Consider the following 14,857-nt stretch of genomic DNA (forward strand, 5'->3'; position numbering starts at 1 on the left):
GCGGGTTAGAACCCCACAGCTTGAATATTGTAGTAAACCCACTCGTAACACAATTTAGCTTAGAATGTGTGTTGAGTTAGAGGGACTTTAGTAATTTGTGTAATACAAATTCTTTAAAAAAAAGTACCGGACCAATTTGAAAAATTTTAGGCAATCTACATTAATTAGCCAGGTCAGCTAGTTTAATAATATTTATAAGCTAGTAATTTTTAATGTGAGCAAGACATGTACTAGACTGATTGTACCCTAAAGTTGGGTAAGAACATGACATTTTATTACCCAATTCACATTTCATTATCTGCTTTCAGTTCCCCTTACAACTACAACCAAACAACTAAATTCAACATGTTTGGGAGCTGTGGATATACCAGATTCTGGTATTTCTGCGAAAACAACTTTTGAACCTCTTCCTTCTACTTCCAATGCACCAGAACATATGACCTATAAACCCATTACTCATGGTAAGTGTACAAACTAATTATTTACCTTCTAAAATATGCCTTCCCTCAAACTAAAGAATGCCACCCTGGATGCGTTCTGCAGTCTGCAGTCAGGTCAAAATGAACTTATATGTACAACATTCTAGGTTTCTGTACATTTTATATTAATGCGATTTGACCGTGAGGATACGAACAAAGAACGCAAAGCACACGTGACTGATTGCCTTATCACGACCACTTACAGATTGTCTTGACATACCCGCAGACCGCATCCAGAATGCAGAACATTAAAACCTCTAAATGCCTTTAATTTAATATTATGTCATTGTTATTGAAGGTGGGCCCACGCTTCATATTTTATGAGAAGAGCTATCATTATCCTGTCTTTGCATTTTTTTAAAACTTGATAATGATTGATTGATTTGGAAATAATATGTTTCATAAAACAACAAAATAAATTTTAAACTTATTTGCATATTTATAATATTTCAGATGATAAAAACATTTGCCATCAAGATGCACAGGCAGAAATATTAGTCCACAGTTATAAAAGACCTAAGAAAAACATTGAAATGAAAGGTAAGATAAAACATACCTAATTTAAAAAACTAAGTAAAATTGCTGATTAATTAACCAATATTCAATTCAATTTGCTTTAATGTTGTTTTTTTTACTAATGGAAATGTTTTTATTACAGACACTTCATCAACATTTACAATTAAAGAGAAGAGGCTTTGGCGACAGTTACAAAATGCAAAAAAAACAATAAGGAATATAGCGAAGTCAAGAGTGAATTTAGACAAGTTAGATTCGGAAGTGCTGACATCGTTAGTAAAGGATGTAGTGCAGAATAACAAAAAAAAGTCACAAGGAAAAAGGTGGACTTTAGCCAACAAAATATATGCTTTGGCTATATTTAAACGGTCCCCTAAAGCATACCGCTATATGCAAAAGCTGTTTACGCTACCAAGCACTAAAACGCTCCAAAGGATTTTAAAAAATATACCAATGGAGCCTGGTATAAATAAAAATATAATTGATATGTTAGAGGCAAAAGCATCAAGTATGCCAAAGGAAAATAAATATTGCTCGTTAATATTTGACGAGATGGCGTTAAAGAAACGGATAATTTATAACGAAATTGCTGATAAAGTGGATGGCTACGTGGATTATGGAGAGGGCGAGAACATGGGACGAGAAAAGAAAATTGCAGACCATGCGTTAGTGTTTATGATACAGGGTGCTAAACATAAATACAAACAATATATTGCGCACTATTTTGTGGAAGGCACAATATCAACAGCAAAACTGGCAAAAATTATATCGGACATCATCAAAAAATTAAAAGAAATCGGATTTATGGTTCTAACAACAGTTTGTGATCAGGGATCTACAAATATAGGAGCTCTTAACATGTTAAAAAGAAACTGTGGACAAGGCATAGATAGCAACTTTTTCTCTGTAAATAATGACAAAATTTTTATAATCTATGACATCCCTCACTTGTTCAAATCATTACGAAACAATTTCTTTAAAAGTGGAAATATGTCTTTCGATGGAAAAATTGCACAATGGAGGCATTTGGTAGTTGCAGAAGAACACAACAGAAATTTTTAAAATTTTAAAAAACTGAATAGTACCATTGTAAATCCAACATTCAAAACTAAGATGAGGGTGAAGTATGCTGCGCATGCTCTGAGTAATACCGTGGCAGCTATTTTAAAAATGATGGCATGGAAAGAAGTTTCTGATTGCAATGATACAGCATTTGTGATTGAACAGTTAGATAAACTATTTGATTGTACAAATGGTCCATCATCTTTAAATGACGTAAAGAAAGGGATCCGGGAAAATGTTTCCACATCAAGTAATCACATTGAGTCTTGGACCTTTTATACTGATAAGTTAAAAACCATAAAATTTATAACAGCAGAAAACACGATACTAAAAAATGTTAAATGCGTAAAGGGATATCAAATATCTATCAAATCCTTAAACGATATTTGGGAAAAGTTAAAGAATGAAGGGTTTAAATATATGAACCTTAGACAGTTTAACCAAGACTCTCTGGAAAACTTATTTGGAATCATTAGGCAACACAGTGTAACCAATAGAAATCCCACTATCACGCACTTTACTGCAGCGCTTAAAACAAGCATGGTTACTGGGCTGAAAGTGCCTCATAGCAGAAGTGCTAATTGTGAAGCAGACAACAATAAACATATGCTGGAATATAAAGACATTTTAAAAACTAATTTAAAAACAACAGAAATAAAAATTAATGTTCAAGATTCCACAGACACTGAATTTTATCCTGTGTTGTCTATCCCGGACCCTGAAAACTTAGAACAGCCCATTGAAAATTTGTGTAGCCTTGAAAACCAACCAGTAGTATATGTAAGCGGGTATTTAGCTGCCAAACTATTACAGAACAGTTCTTGTTTAATTTATGAAGAGTGTTTGAGCGTGAAAACTCCTGTTGACAATGATTTGTATGCATATATATCTCTTCGCGAATGGTGGCATGATAAAAAAAGTCTCGTTTATCCAACAATTCAATTATGTACCACCGTAAATGAAGCTAAACAATTTTATCATGACCATATTGCCGACCAGATATATATGGAAAATGTTGGAAAATTCATTTTCTTAATGTTGAGTACAAATTGTAATTTTAGTTGGTTTAAATGTCAACAACATAATAAAGAAATTTATGATAAGATGTTTAAAATATTAAGTTACCTTTTTCTAAGAAAAAGTTGTAAAATCATTAATGACAGCTTCATAAAAAGTGAAAACAATTTTGCTGACAAAAGTAAAAAAGCACAGCAACAAAGCATTGAAAAGTAATCTTGAGGCTGAGGTTCGATCAGCTGATAAGAAAATTAAAGATGTTTATAAATAAAAATCCTATTTTTTCTTAGAAAAAGTTGTGAAAATAAAAGTTTACAAAATTATCATTTCTGTACTTTGTTATAATTTTCAATAATTCCTCATGCCTACAACTGCTATGTCATGTTCAATACTTATTGTAATATACCTATTTTATTTCGAAATAAATAATTTACGTTACAAAACTTCGTTTTACTTACACATAGTATAAAATAAAAATAGTAATCATTAAAATATTGAAGGTTCCTATACTAGATATCGATATGCAATTACAACCCTAGCAAAGTATCGATAATCGATAAGTTATTACGAACGTCACTAATACTGTCAGAAAATAAGGCATTATGTTGGTAGCTCCGCCCGTAGTTTGTGCGGTTGGTAAAGATTTGCGGGTCGTTCTCTAAAATGCATATGTGTGCGTGAGCTCAAAAAATATCTATGGAGTGCCGTCTCTTACTCTTTTATGCTCTTTGGTTCAGTCAGTCAGTCAGTTGTCAAATTGAAAGTCATCAGAAATGGTCGCGTCCACAATTTGTTAAAATCGCGCGCGTGTTTTACGCGTGACTTTGAAATGTTCTAACTTAATTTCGTTAAATTTTGTGTTAACTAAATATGACGATAATAATTCAGTCCCTTCTTTTGAATTTTTGACGATTTAATTTCTATTCTCAATACCGCATGGTCGGTATTCGTGTCAACAAGTGAAGAATTTAATGCTAGCGTTTCGAATCTATATCGCTTAGTTGAACTGAAATGACTGTATTATTTGATTAAAATAGACTGTAACTGTGTTTTTCAAATCACACAATGACTTCCCCTCAGAAAGACATTGAGTTGAGTCCAGTGAAGACGGAAACGGGTGCTTCTAAGCCGGCCGAGCCCGCGGAAACACTTCATGTGCCCGTTAACGACGAAGAAGATGTTATTATCGGTAGATTTAGGAAGATTAGTTCTGCTAAGTCTATGGCAGCGACTAATGGTAACATCCAGTATCCTTCTGAGGTGATACCGAAGAGTGAGGATGTGGAATCGGGGTTGCATTTCAAGAGTAGGGAGGCGGGTGAGAAAGACCGGCTGTTGGTCGACTCTGTGTCGAATGGCGGGGTGGTGGTGCAGCCGGCTAAATCGCCGATGACGAAGAGCAGCTTTAGGGACATGGAGAAGCCCTCCCGGTTCAAGGATCAGCCGTCAACGACAAGATTTCAGGTGAGGATACAAACAAATAATTATTTTAGGCTGTAGATGGTATTTGTATGTTATAAATAAAGAAATAAGAAAGCTAGGCTTCTTAATGATAATTTTATGAAAAATGTGTCATTAGGATTTAGGGGAAAATGTGGCCTAAAAAAAACTGAATTATTACCTTACAACAGCCTTACAAAACTAAAAATTAATTTAACGAATAACATAAAATAAAAAAAAAAACTGAAACTAAATGCACTTGATGTTTATTTATTTATTTCTTTATTTATTATATTTGGGAAACAAACAATTTTGATACACAGACAAATAATCACACAAAAAAAAAATAGGACAGAAATCAGCAAAGTTTCCACAGTTACAATGTTTATTCATTATCTTTCCCTCAAGGATCTCCACTGAGGCCATATTATGTAGAATTGTAGGAGACATCTAGCTAGCTACTAGTTACCAGAAAATGTATTATTTGTGAAAATAATATGTACTATTTTCAAACTAAGTTATTATACAGACTATAATAGGTACTCCATTCATTGGTTTTCCCTCTGTGAAAACATTGATAAAATTAAAAATGCAGCTCCATTATTTTCAAGTTATTACCTAGACCCATTGATATCATACAGCACATACCAACATCCGTTCACTGCAATGGGTCAGGTACTCCGATGATCTCATTGCCTATAAAACAACTGAAAGTACACAAAGCTTTCTGCATAATGTCCACATGTTGATCAAGATAATGCTACAATAGGTGCTTCTGTTTGTTCAAACAATAATTAGCCTTGGATTGTTTAATGTTGGATTTCAAATGGCATTGTTGGAAATAGGTTTGAACTAGAGACAGTAGCGTGAAATAGTTCTTGACACCCAAAGTGGGCAAAAAGTTGACAAAAATACAACCTCAACTTTTTGACTACTTTGGGTGTCATAAACTATTTGATGCTGACTTTACCTAGTAAAAACTTATTTGTCAGATATACTAGACTATTTCATGACTAATTTATTTGTTTCTTGTGCATATGATTAATTAAATATTGATTTTAAACAATACAATAATGAGGTAGCTAATTGTGAGAATATTGGCCTTTTACCTATAGACTTGATCTGACCAAGTCATTCTGTGAATGTGAGTCTAAAGGTATTTAAAAATGTTTTTGGACTAGTAGAAATATTTAGAGAAGAAGTTTTCATTGTGAAATTGTTTTTATTTAACTTTTAACTCATTCTCTCAAAGTTATTTGAAAAAGTTTTAACTTGGCACCATTCATTGATTCTGGTTAGCGTCAGTTAGTAGTGGTTCGTCCACCGTCCCCCTCGCAACACCATCTCGACCTCCAAGGACTGTCGGCATTCTTTCCCGCCTCGATAATGCAATGTCCATCGTAAGGGCAGGGGCTCCACTAAAAGCGGTGCCGACGCGAATTCCAGTATCAAATAGTTGAGATAAGTCAAAATACTGTAGAACTATCCCAGACAACCATTAAAGAAACGGATTTAGAAGTGAAGCTGAAGACCAAGTCCAAAGAGCCTGAAATACCTACTTTTCAGGCGAAAAATACCAACCACAAGTAGGTAAACTATTAGATATTTATCTATATGTAGTACCTATGTGCTCTCAGAAAACTATCCCCAGAAAGCTTCGAGAAAAAAGACGCCATCAGAGAGTCCAATACCGACAGCCTTCGTCTTATATTGAGTGGATGGTAACATTTGTTTGTCTGATCTGACAATCGAAACCAGAACCTCCGAGTCGATATACATAGAGTCACTTTCTTGCCGCTGGACCACGCTATGAAGGTGAGGCCAATTTTAGAACGATTGAAATACTCCAAAAGTAAGTTGAAGAAGACTGACTGGAAGACGTAGTATGGGCAGGCCTCCCTCCCAATATTATAGATGGACCGATGAACTGGTAAAGATCGCGGGAAGTACTTGGATGCGGGCGGCGCAGGACCCGTCGTGTAAATATTTGGGGAGGATTTGGCTGAAACAACGCACGAAAGTTGAAGAGAGGTTTCGACATAAAACTCCCAAGAGAATCGCACGCTCGCAGCGAACACGAGTTCTAATCGAGCGGTCTAGGCCAGAGGCGCCTACTTGGATGGACGCACCAATAAATCATAATAGCGGCAAATTGGATAAGTGCATGGCCGGCGGTGACTTCCTATAGCCTCGGCTGACGTCTTAGGGACCGACCGCATGGAACTACCCCTTGGACCTTTTTAATCTCTTGCTCCCGTCTGTCGGCACGTAGACTTGATTGTTCTTGGAACTTTTGGCGGGCACGATAAAGTGTAACGTCTGCGCAAAAGGTCAATGTCAGAGGCGATAGAGTTGATTTTACCGATATCATTTGGCTGAATATGTCCCACTTGGATACCTGTGTCCATTCGAAAAAGGTCTCTAGCTATTAGATTTCTTTGTAAGAGACGATACGGTTTTTTCAAATGTCTTGCTTTCAGGATGCAAAGAGAATCGAAGAAATCTCAGATTGTGTCTCTAATGCTAATTTTTTTGACTGAGAAACTTGTTCCGTGGTTCCGTCCTCAGTGTTAAGCAGGCCTTTGATCCTTGTTTCTTTACTTAATAAGTTAATGTCAGCTTAAATATATCCCATTAATTATCTGCTTCATAGGTGATGGGTTATCATTTATTAGGCACTTTGTAAATATTATTGCTTTTGGCTGCAATACACAGTTACAAATCTGATGGGGTTTTGAGATAATATTCGATTCGCAACCCGTTATTCTCTCGTTTTTGGCAAACGCCTACACAATAAATTATAATTTACAGTAATGATCAAACAATCGTCGAGTTTAATATACGCTTTGGATTTTAGAAACGTTTTCTGTGTGTTCTTACGTTGAACATCGATGTTTTTATTCCATATAAATATTTCTGTGCTCTCTCTCTAGAGCTATGAAGGTATGAAGAGACGCAACCCTCTCTCATTCTTCGTAGTAAAATGATATAAAATGAAAGAAATTTTTGACGACATTACTCATGGACGTACAAAAATAGCCCACGGAAACATTTTGAGTAATCTTGAGATGACCAGAACATGAATCCTCGGAAGTTTAGATGACAAATAGCGGGAACACGAAATGTTTCCTCTGTGTTCAAAATATCCGACTCATTTCATTCATCATTCGCCAAACGGAACATCTACGTAGCATAGTTCCTCGTCACCTAGAAATCTACGACCTACATCGGAATTTCGGAATATAAGTTTTTTGCAAAACAGCACCTATCTCAACGAGATAAGAACCTCAGTGTTTAGCTTAATATGCTGCTGTCTGTATAGTTAACAGCACCTCGGATTGTACATATGTATTTCTGCCAAAATATCATCTATTACAACTACATGGCCATGATGACCGCTCGGGCAGAAAAGTTCTTGAGTGGCGACCACGATTGTGGGCCGGCTTCCCACTAGGTAGACCGACGACCTGGTTTAGGTCGCGAGAGGTGCCTGGATGCGGGCGGGGCAAGACCGGTCTTTGTGAAAACCTTGGGAGGCCTTTGTCCAGCTGTGGACGTCTTTCGGCTGAAACGAACGAACGAACGAACAACCAAATAGATGCCAAAATGCTTCTCATGATGTGCCGTCGTGTACATACTTCAAATATTTTATACCTTGAGGAATTTGTTGTTTATGTTGCTAAACACAAACTCGATTGTATGGTAAACTATGTCGTGACTTAAATGATGTTTATCTTCTGTAACTATGTAAACGGACTAGGAATGTTAATAAATAATTTCCGAGAATTTAACATGTGTGTAAAAACATTGTTTTCGAGGAAATGTGACAGTCACAAGAAACAAATACATGTTGGGAAATTATTTTCATGATTAATTATGTAAGCGTCAAGCAATGTAAGAATGTAACTCATTAATAAACGTCGCGTTAAGACCACTATTTTAATTATGTAAGGCAAAATTAAATACAGGTTCAGGTCTCTCCGTGGTCTCATACAAATACGCACATAAAGCATCTCTTGCCTTTTAGGCACAGACAAAGGCCAATCAAGAATACCTTAACACCTTATTCATGTAAAGAACACACTTAACACATTATTGCTTTTGCAAAGTCACCCCTACACTTTGCAAAAGCAATAATCGTCTGATGTAGACTGTACCTTAACTTTTGGTTATCTAAACACTTTAGTAGTCGACTGTACAAACTTCTAAGATGTGCCCAAGTTCCTCTTTAGCCGTGATGGATTATCGCAATGACAGCGAGTTATTACTCGTATATTGTTTGTCTCAAAGCGTTGCAGCTGCAAATGCATACTGTACCTACTGCCAAATATTCAGCACATGCACTGGGAGTTATTTAGCACACCATTTAAATTCTAAAGGGGCAGACCCCAAGTTTTTCGAACCATCAGATTTCTTCATTTCTCAACCTTAACGTCGAAATAACAATACGAAAACGTGCGAGGTAATGCGAGTGAATCAACAGCCCTTCGAATTGTCACACGTCGTGTATAATTTTTAACAATAGTTAATTTTATGGGCATAGAAGCACACACGTACACAATGGCACGGTTTTTTAACGGATTAAGTAACAAAATAGCTGGGATTGGGACTGTATCAATGGGGTATATTCAGTTCAGAGACGGGGAGATAACTTAAAAGTCGTTAATGGGAAATACTTTCCAAAGAATAATGCACAATAAGTTAGCGTGGGCAGGCCTCCCAATAGGTGGACCGACGATCTGGTGAAGGTCGCGGGAGGTGCCTGGATGCGAGCGGCGCAGAACCGGTCTTTGTGGAAATCCTTGGGGTAGGCCTTTGTCCAGCAGTGGACGTCTTTCGGCTAAAACGAACGAAGCGGACTTTTATATGTTTACTATGCATTTTTATTATCAAAAGTCAAATGAGCTTCCCGTAAATTCATTTACTAATAAATAACAGTAAGTGCCAATATCCTTTCAAACGCCCGCTTACATTTAGGTACAGAACATGCCATAGGTACCAGTTTGAAATGCTCGTAAAATGCCTACACCAGTTGGCTTTTAAACCAGTTGTCAGGAATTATCATTTCCTGTTCTTATTGCCAGTCTGGTTTCTTCAGTTGCACGCGATTAAAGAGTCAGTAGCCCCCAGTTAAGTAAGGGAATTTTCCTTCCTATTATTTCCGTTAATTTCTGTCATTCTGTATTACATACACTTTCACGAATATTGTAGTTAATAGCTACTAGCCTATGCACGTAACCGCGTAGTCCGCACTGTGCTGTTATTTTTAATTTGAAAACAAAAACTTCAACTTCGATTACCGTGGCATATGGTAAATGTAATTGTATATTTTTAGTCTGATGTACCGACCCGACTTTACGTTAAGAAGAGCAATTAATTATTTTGTATTGAGCTTAAAGTACAGTTAGATTTCTTTAAAGCAAAATTGGCACCTTTCAAACGTGCTTTGAACATAAAGATACGTAACATAAGACGTCAATGTCTGTCGTACTTCCTCCGCCAATAGACATCGCTTCCTTGGACTTCCCTCGTCCTTTGTGGTGCAAACGCCCCTGCGATTAACCAAGACCACAATGCGATTTAAAAGGCACATCCTCATAAAGAAACGTAAAAATAACCACTCCAGAGTGAACCAGTTCGTATGATGTGAGTGTGACTATATTTAGCCCAAGTTAAACAGCGCCGATGCAATTTAAACCGTGATTTGTTGGGCTAACAGAACATTTTGCAATACTGGTCTTATGATTGGATAAGTTGTAGATTAGATGAGACTGAACTCCGGTTGAGATGAAGACCTACACCGGCGATAGTAATGGGATAGTGATTACTTATCTAGACGGCACTTATGTAACTCATTCATTAATCCCCATCTTAAAGTATATCATCAACATGTAGATTGTAATCTAAAAATACATAATTGACATCAAGGTATTAAAGTAACAACTTTGAAAACCAATATTTGTCAAATGCTTAAACTGAATGCACAATGAAATGAAAATTGTATCGTTGATTCCAGTCTCTTTAAAAAGCAGCTTCATCGTAACTTATCGGATTTCGGAATGTTAAACCATACCAGCGCAGTATATGAATCCAAATGGCCGTAAGAACCAGGTTGTTGAACATACTGACAGAAGAACAAATATTTTTAAAATGCCCTTTGTGTTTCTGAAGCGCACATTCCGAAAATCGCTTTCACCACAAACTTGCGCAAGCGCAGTAGCTGATTGTTTTAAATTCTAACCGCTCATCCCGTTACCCGCGATGGCTCATTGTGCCCGTAATAGAGATGATTGTATTTAAAACACCTACGTGATAATAGATACGAGCTGATTGCGGTCTAGACACGTGGACCAGAGGATTGAGATATAAGTTAAAACGGAGTAAACCAGAAGATGACATTATTTCCACGTAAACACTAACATCAATGGATTAAATTACAAATTAACGTCACCAGACGTAATAGCTCTAGTTACATTTGCTTTCAATGGACCATTAATGTTTGATTTACTTGATCACGTTTATTTCATTTGTGCATACCACTGTTAAGTTGCATGGTGGTATAGTCAGTAATGAAAAAGAAAATAGCCATTCCTATGTGGTTAAATGCTGGCTTTATCATATCACCAACATTCCATCACATTCCAATTTTTTTTAACCCTCGTATATGGGACATGTTTCACAATTATGACTCACACTCCTATAGCGAAAACGCACGTGGCCAACATCTTAAAATTGTTACATAATCGTAAAACGTGGGTGGAGTAGTAAGGTAGAGCAAAACTCACTAAAAATATAGTGTTAAAAATATTGTTTGTAAATAATATGTTTGTTGGCGCCGTCAGTCGTTGAGGTACCTGTGAAAAATATGTCATCGATTGATATCGATTTTTGTACCAGTTATACAAACAAGTGCCCATCCCGAAGAATGCTCGGTAAACTTTCTTCGAAAACTGAATTCCTGCGGGCGAAGCCGGTCTCAAGACAAGTTACGATTACGAAACAAAACCGATCTTTCAATATCAAAATTTCTTTATTTGTATAGACTATATATACAAATCGTCAAATAGTCTCATATTTTTTTACCCTACCAGCGCTTCGAGACCAACATTTGGCAAGTGCTGAGAAGAAGCGCCGCAACAAACTCAGTCACCACTGTCTGCCGGTTAATATAAATAAATAGAAATAGTAGTAGTAGGTACAATCGATTCAGGAGCAGTTCACTGAATTTACCATGCATTCTTGTATGGTGTATCATAAGAATGGGTATACAAGATTGCGTGGTATATTAAACAAGGTAGTGACGTGCTAATATCTAGACTTACATATTAAGGTACTAGTAGAAATGACTCGCATACATAAATTTAAATAACTTGGATTGACCAGTCCCCGAAAGCAGCGCCTGTTCACAGACATGACGAGTGAACCAGCCATCGCTTCACTCGACTTTATATCAATAAATGCTAACTAGCCGATATATTTGGTCATCCGGAAGTTAGTCCCCAATACGTTAAAAAATAAAACATTGACACGAATAACATCACGATTCACGAGTTCACGACACGAGCCGGTTACGTCACAGATATTCGTATTTAAATCGTGCCCATTTATTTGACAGTTTTAGATTTTTTGTGTTAATTAAGTCACTTGGTTCTGAATTGCCTTGACATGGTTAAATGTTAGGTAACAGGCTGATATTTCAATAGAATTGGTTTCCTCCAGCAGTTTGTTTTAGTCAACTTAATATCATTTGGGGCTCCTTCTTGCTGAAAAGAAGCCATGTTATCACTTATTAATTTTCCATTGTAATAAAGTTCCCTTGTTAGTACATACCTATTTACCGTTAAGGCAGTACAATAACAATTTATTTTTGTACAAATGTGTACTTAAGTCAGGATAAAATGTTCCATTTCTACAATATTTGCTAATGCAATTCCAATTTCGCATGCATTTTAATTAATGTAGGTACTTTGTGTTTATTACCACAATAAACAGTTCGTTATAGAAAATATTATTTAATAACATAATATTGCAATGAAATATTGTTTATGTTTGAACACGTGACTTCGCTATGCGTTATGTGAAACATTAAGAATGTCGGTGGCAGAAACAATACAATACTTATGAAGCACATAAATCAAGAAATAAATAAAATCGTTATGTGATAATCATGCATAAAGGATTGTATTGTAAAATTTATGAACTGGCTTTATTAATCGTTAAAGTTGCGTAATATGTGTATTGAAGGATATAGGAAACTATTAACTAATTAAATATGAGTTATTAAATAGCCATTAAAAGCGGTAAACCGAATCGAAAATACCTTTAAGTGCGAACAATAATTTTACATCGTATTACATGTTCAATTATTGTATTAATGCTAATGCAAATATTGTTTATAGTCAATTTGTTTTGTATTCAGATGGAGGATAAAACCACAGAAGACGACGCGACAGAAGACTCCGACGCATCAGGCATGGATAGCGACGATCCCTTAACCGCTACAGACACCAAATATGGCAAGAGTTTCAGGTAAGAATGCACTTAAACGCATACTTTTTTGCACCACGTTGGGCGCCAAAAACTTGAGATCAACAATGGCGCCCAACATGGTGTAAAATGTAGGTGGTGTTTTTAATACAGAATTAGAGTGTTGGGACATAATTTGCTAACATGTTTTAGCAGAAAATCTGAATACTTTAGATTATCTTCTTACTTATTTTCTGCACAATTTTTAACTAAGTTTTATTATTGCAGACATTTCACCAGGGAAGCCTTGCCAAGGCTGGACAATTACAGAAACGTTCTGTCGCTCCACGCTGCCCCGCGGCCGACTTTGGATGAACTACACAATGCTTCTTTATCTAGGAAGGTGAGTTAAGAAACTAATTTCATTTGTTTAACCTGTGTAGTGTACAAAAAGCTTTCAGCTCGATAAATATTTTGCAGCGCAAAAGTACACTAGCAACTCTCTGTGACTCAGTGATGGATGAGATATTGAAAGGATCATGATCGCGAGTTAAAAATAAAACTGACTAGATTTATAAAATTGCATATTATTTTCATGCGTATGCTTCCGGACTTTTATTAATTACAGAATCGTCAGTATACCAGGCTATATTTATATTGGAAAATCGTATTACAACTAGGTATGTATATAAAATGTCACAATGTATACTTTGATTTGCCACTAATACACTAGCAAAATTATGTAAGTAAAAGTAAGATATTTGTATGTAACGCAAAATGAAAGTTATTTGTGAATCATAACTAGGTAAGAAACGGGAAACAAAAAAGAATATTAATGTGCTAACAAAATAATTATGTTCTGAATTCTTTGATAATATTATGTGTACATACTACGGTATATTTTAAACATTGTGGTACTCTATCTAATGGTGATAGGGGTGATTTTGCAACAGCGATGTAGAGTCTAATATGCTATCGATTGTACACTTGACGGCCGTGAAAATCCAACAACTAGCCTGTTGAAAACTAAAAAGGTCAAGCATAATTTCAAAAAGATTAATAATTTAAATCTTACCAAAACATTGTATTGTTATTCGTTGTGACAAAAACAATAATACATTCAGTAAGGATAATTTCATTCATAATGTGTCTCTATTTGTTTGTCACTTTTTCACGCCTGAACGATTGCAGCGATTTAGATGAATTTTGATATAGAGAGATCTTTGTAAACAAACGAATTTAAATTTTAAATAATCCTCCATTGACGTGTGTGTATCAACTTGAAACTTAGTATTCTTACGTGTTTGCTTGCACATTTACAAATCTAAGCCCACAAATGGTTCATATTTTATTATTGGACTAGATGGGCGATTCTTTTTTTACCCGACTGCGCCAGAAGGAGGGTTATTAACTAAATCATTGATTTTCGTCTATGGCCGGACGTGGTCAATAAATCACCTTAAACTGGTCACGAACATCAATTTGGATTTGATACTCCAATTAAATATAGCGATTAAAAGCGAAGTTAGAAGTTTACGGTTATGATCAGTGGGCTTGAAAAGTTAAGGCAGTATGAAACTTCGCTCTAAGTCTGTATGGCAACTGCGTAAAACCCGAAGTATGGGTCCTTCACGGCGCATTAGACGTGGACGTCATACGCAGGTGAGCCCAGTAATTGCCCCTAATTGTGGGCCCTCATTAATTAATTGGCCGTTTGATACATCACGTTGTAAGACGCCGCCTTTGTTTGGCCACGTGGGCCGGCTCAAGTTGACACACTGACAGGGCAGGACGAAAGGTGTTATGGAGGGAAAGCAATTTTAGTGGGTCTCATGTAGTATAAACATTGAAGCTACGCCCAAGGTCGGAAAAATATA

At 36.2% G+C, this 14,857-nt stretch overlaps 1 protein-coding gene across 1 annotated transcript in view; it reads left to right on the forward strand.

Moving 5' to 3' along the window:
* The first annotated feature begins 3,822 nt into the window (after positions 1-3,822).
* Positions 3,823-14,857, forward strand: part of LOC135079572 (bumetanide-sensitive sodium-(potassium)-chloride cotransporter-like) — a 43,793-nt gene continuing 32,758 nt past the window's right edge. Inside the window, exons 1-3 of the mRNA XM_063974224.1 lie at positions 3,823-4,538; positions 12,934-13,043; positions 13,269-13,383. Coding sequence (XP_063830294.1) covers positions 4,140-4,538; positions 12,934-13,043; positions 13,269-13,383 — 624 coding nt within the window. The 5' untranslated portion in view covers positions 3,823-4,139. The remainder of the gene's footprint in view (positions 4,539-12,933; positions 13,044-13,268; positions 13,384-14,857) is intronic.

The sequence above is a fragment of the Ostrinia nubilalis genome, chromosome 16 (assembly GCF_963855985.1).
Source record: "Ostrinia nubilalis chromosome 16, ilOstNubi1.1, whole genome shotgun sequence".
Lineage (NCBI taxonomy): Eukaryota > Metazoa > Arthropoda > Insecta > Lepidoptera > Crambidae > Ostrinia > Ostrinia nubilalis.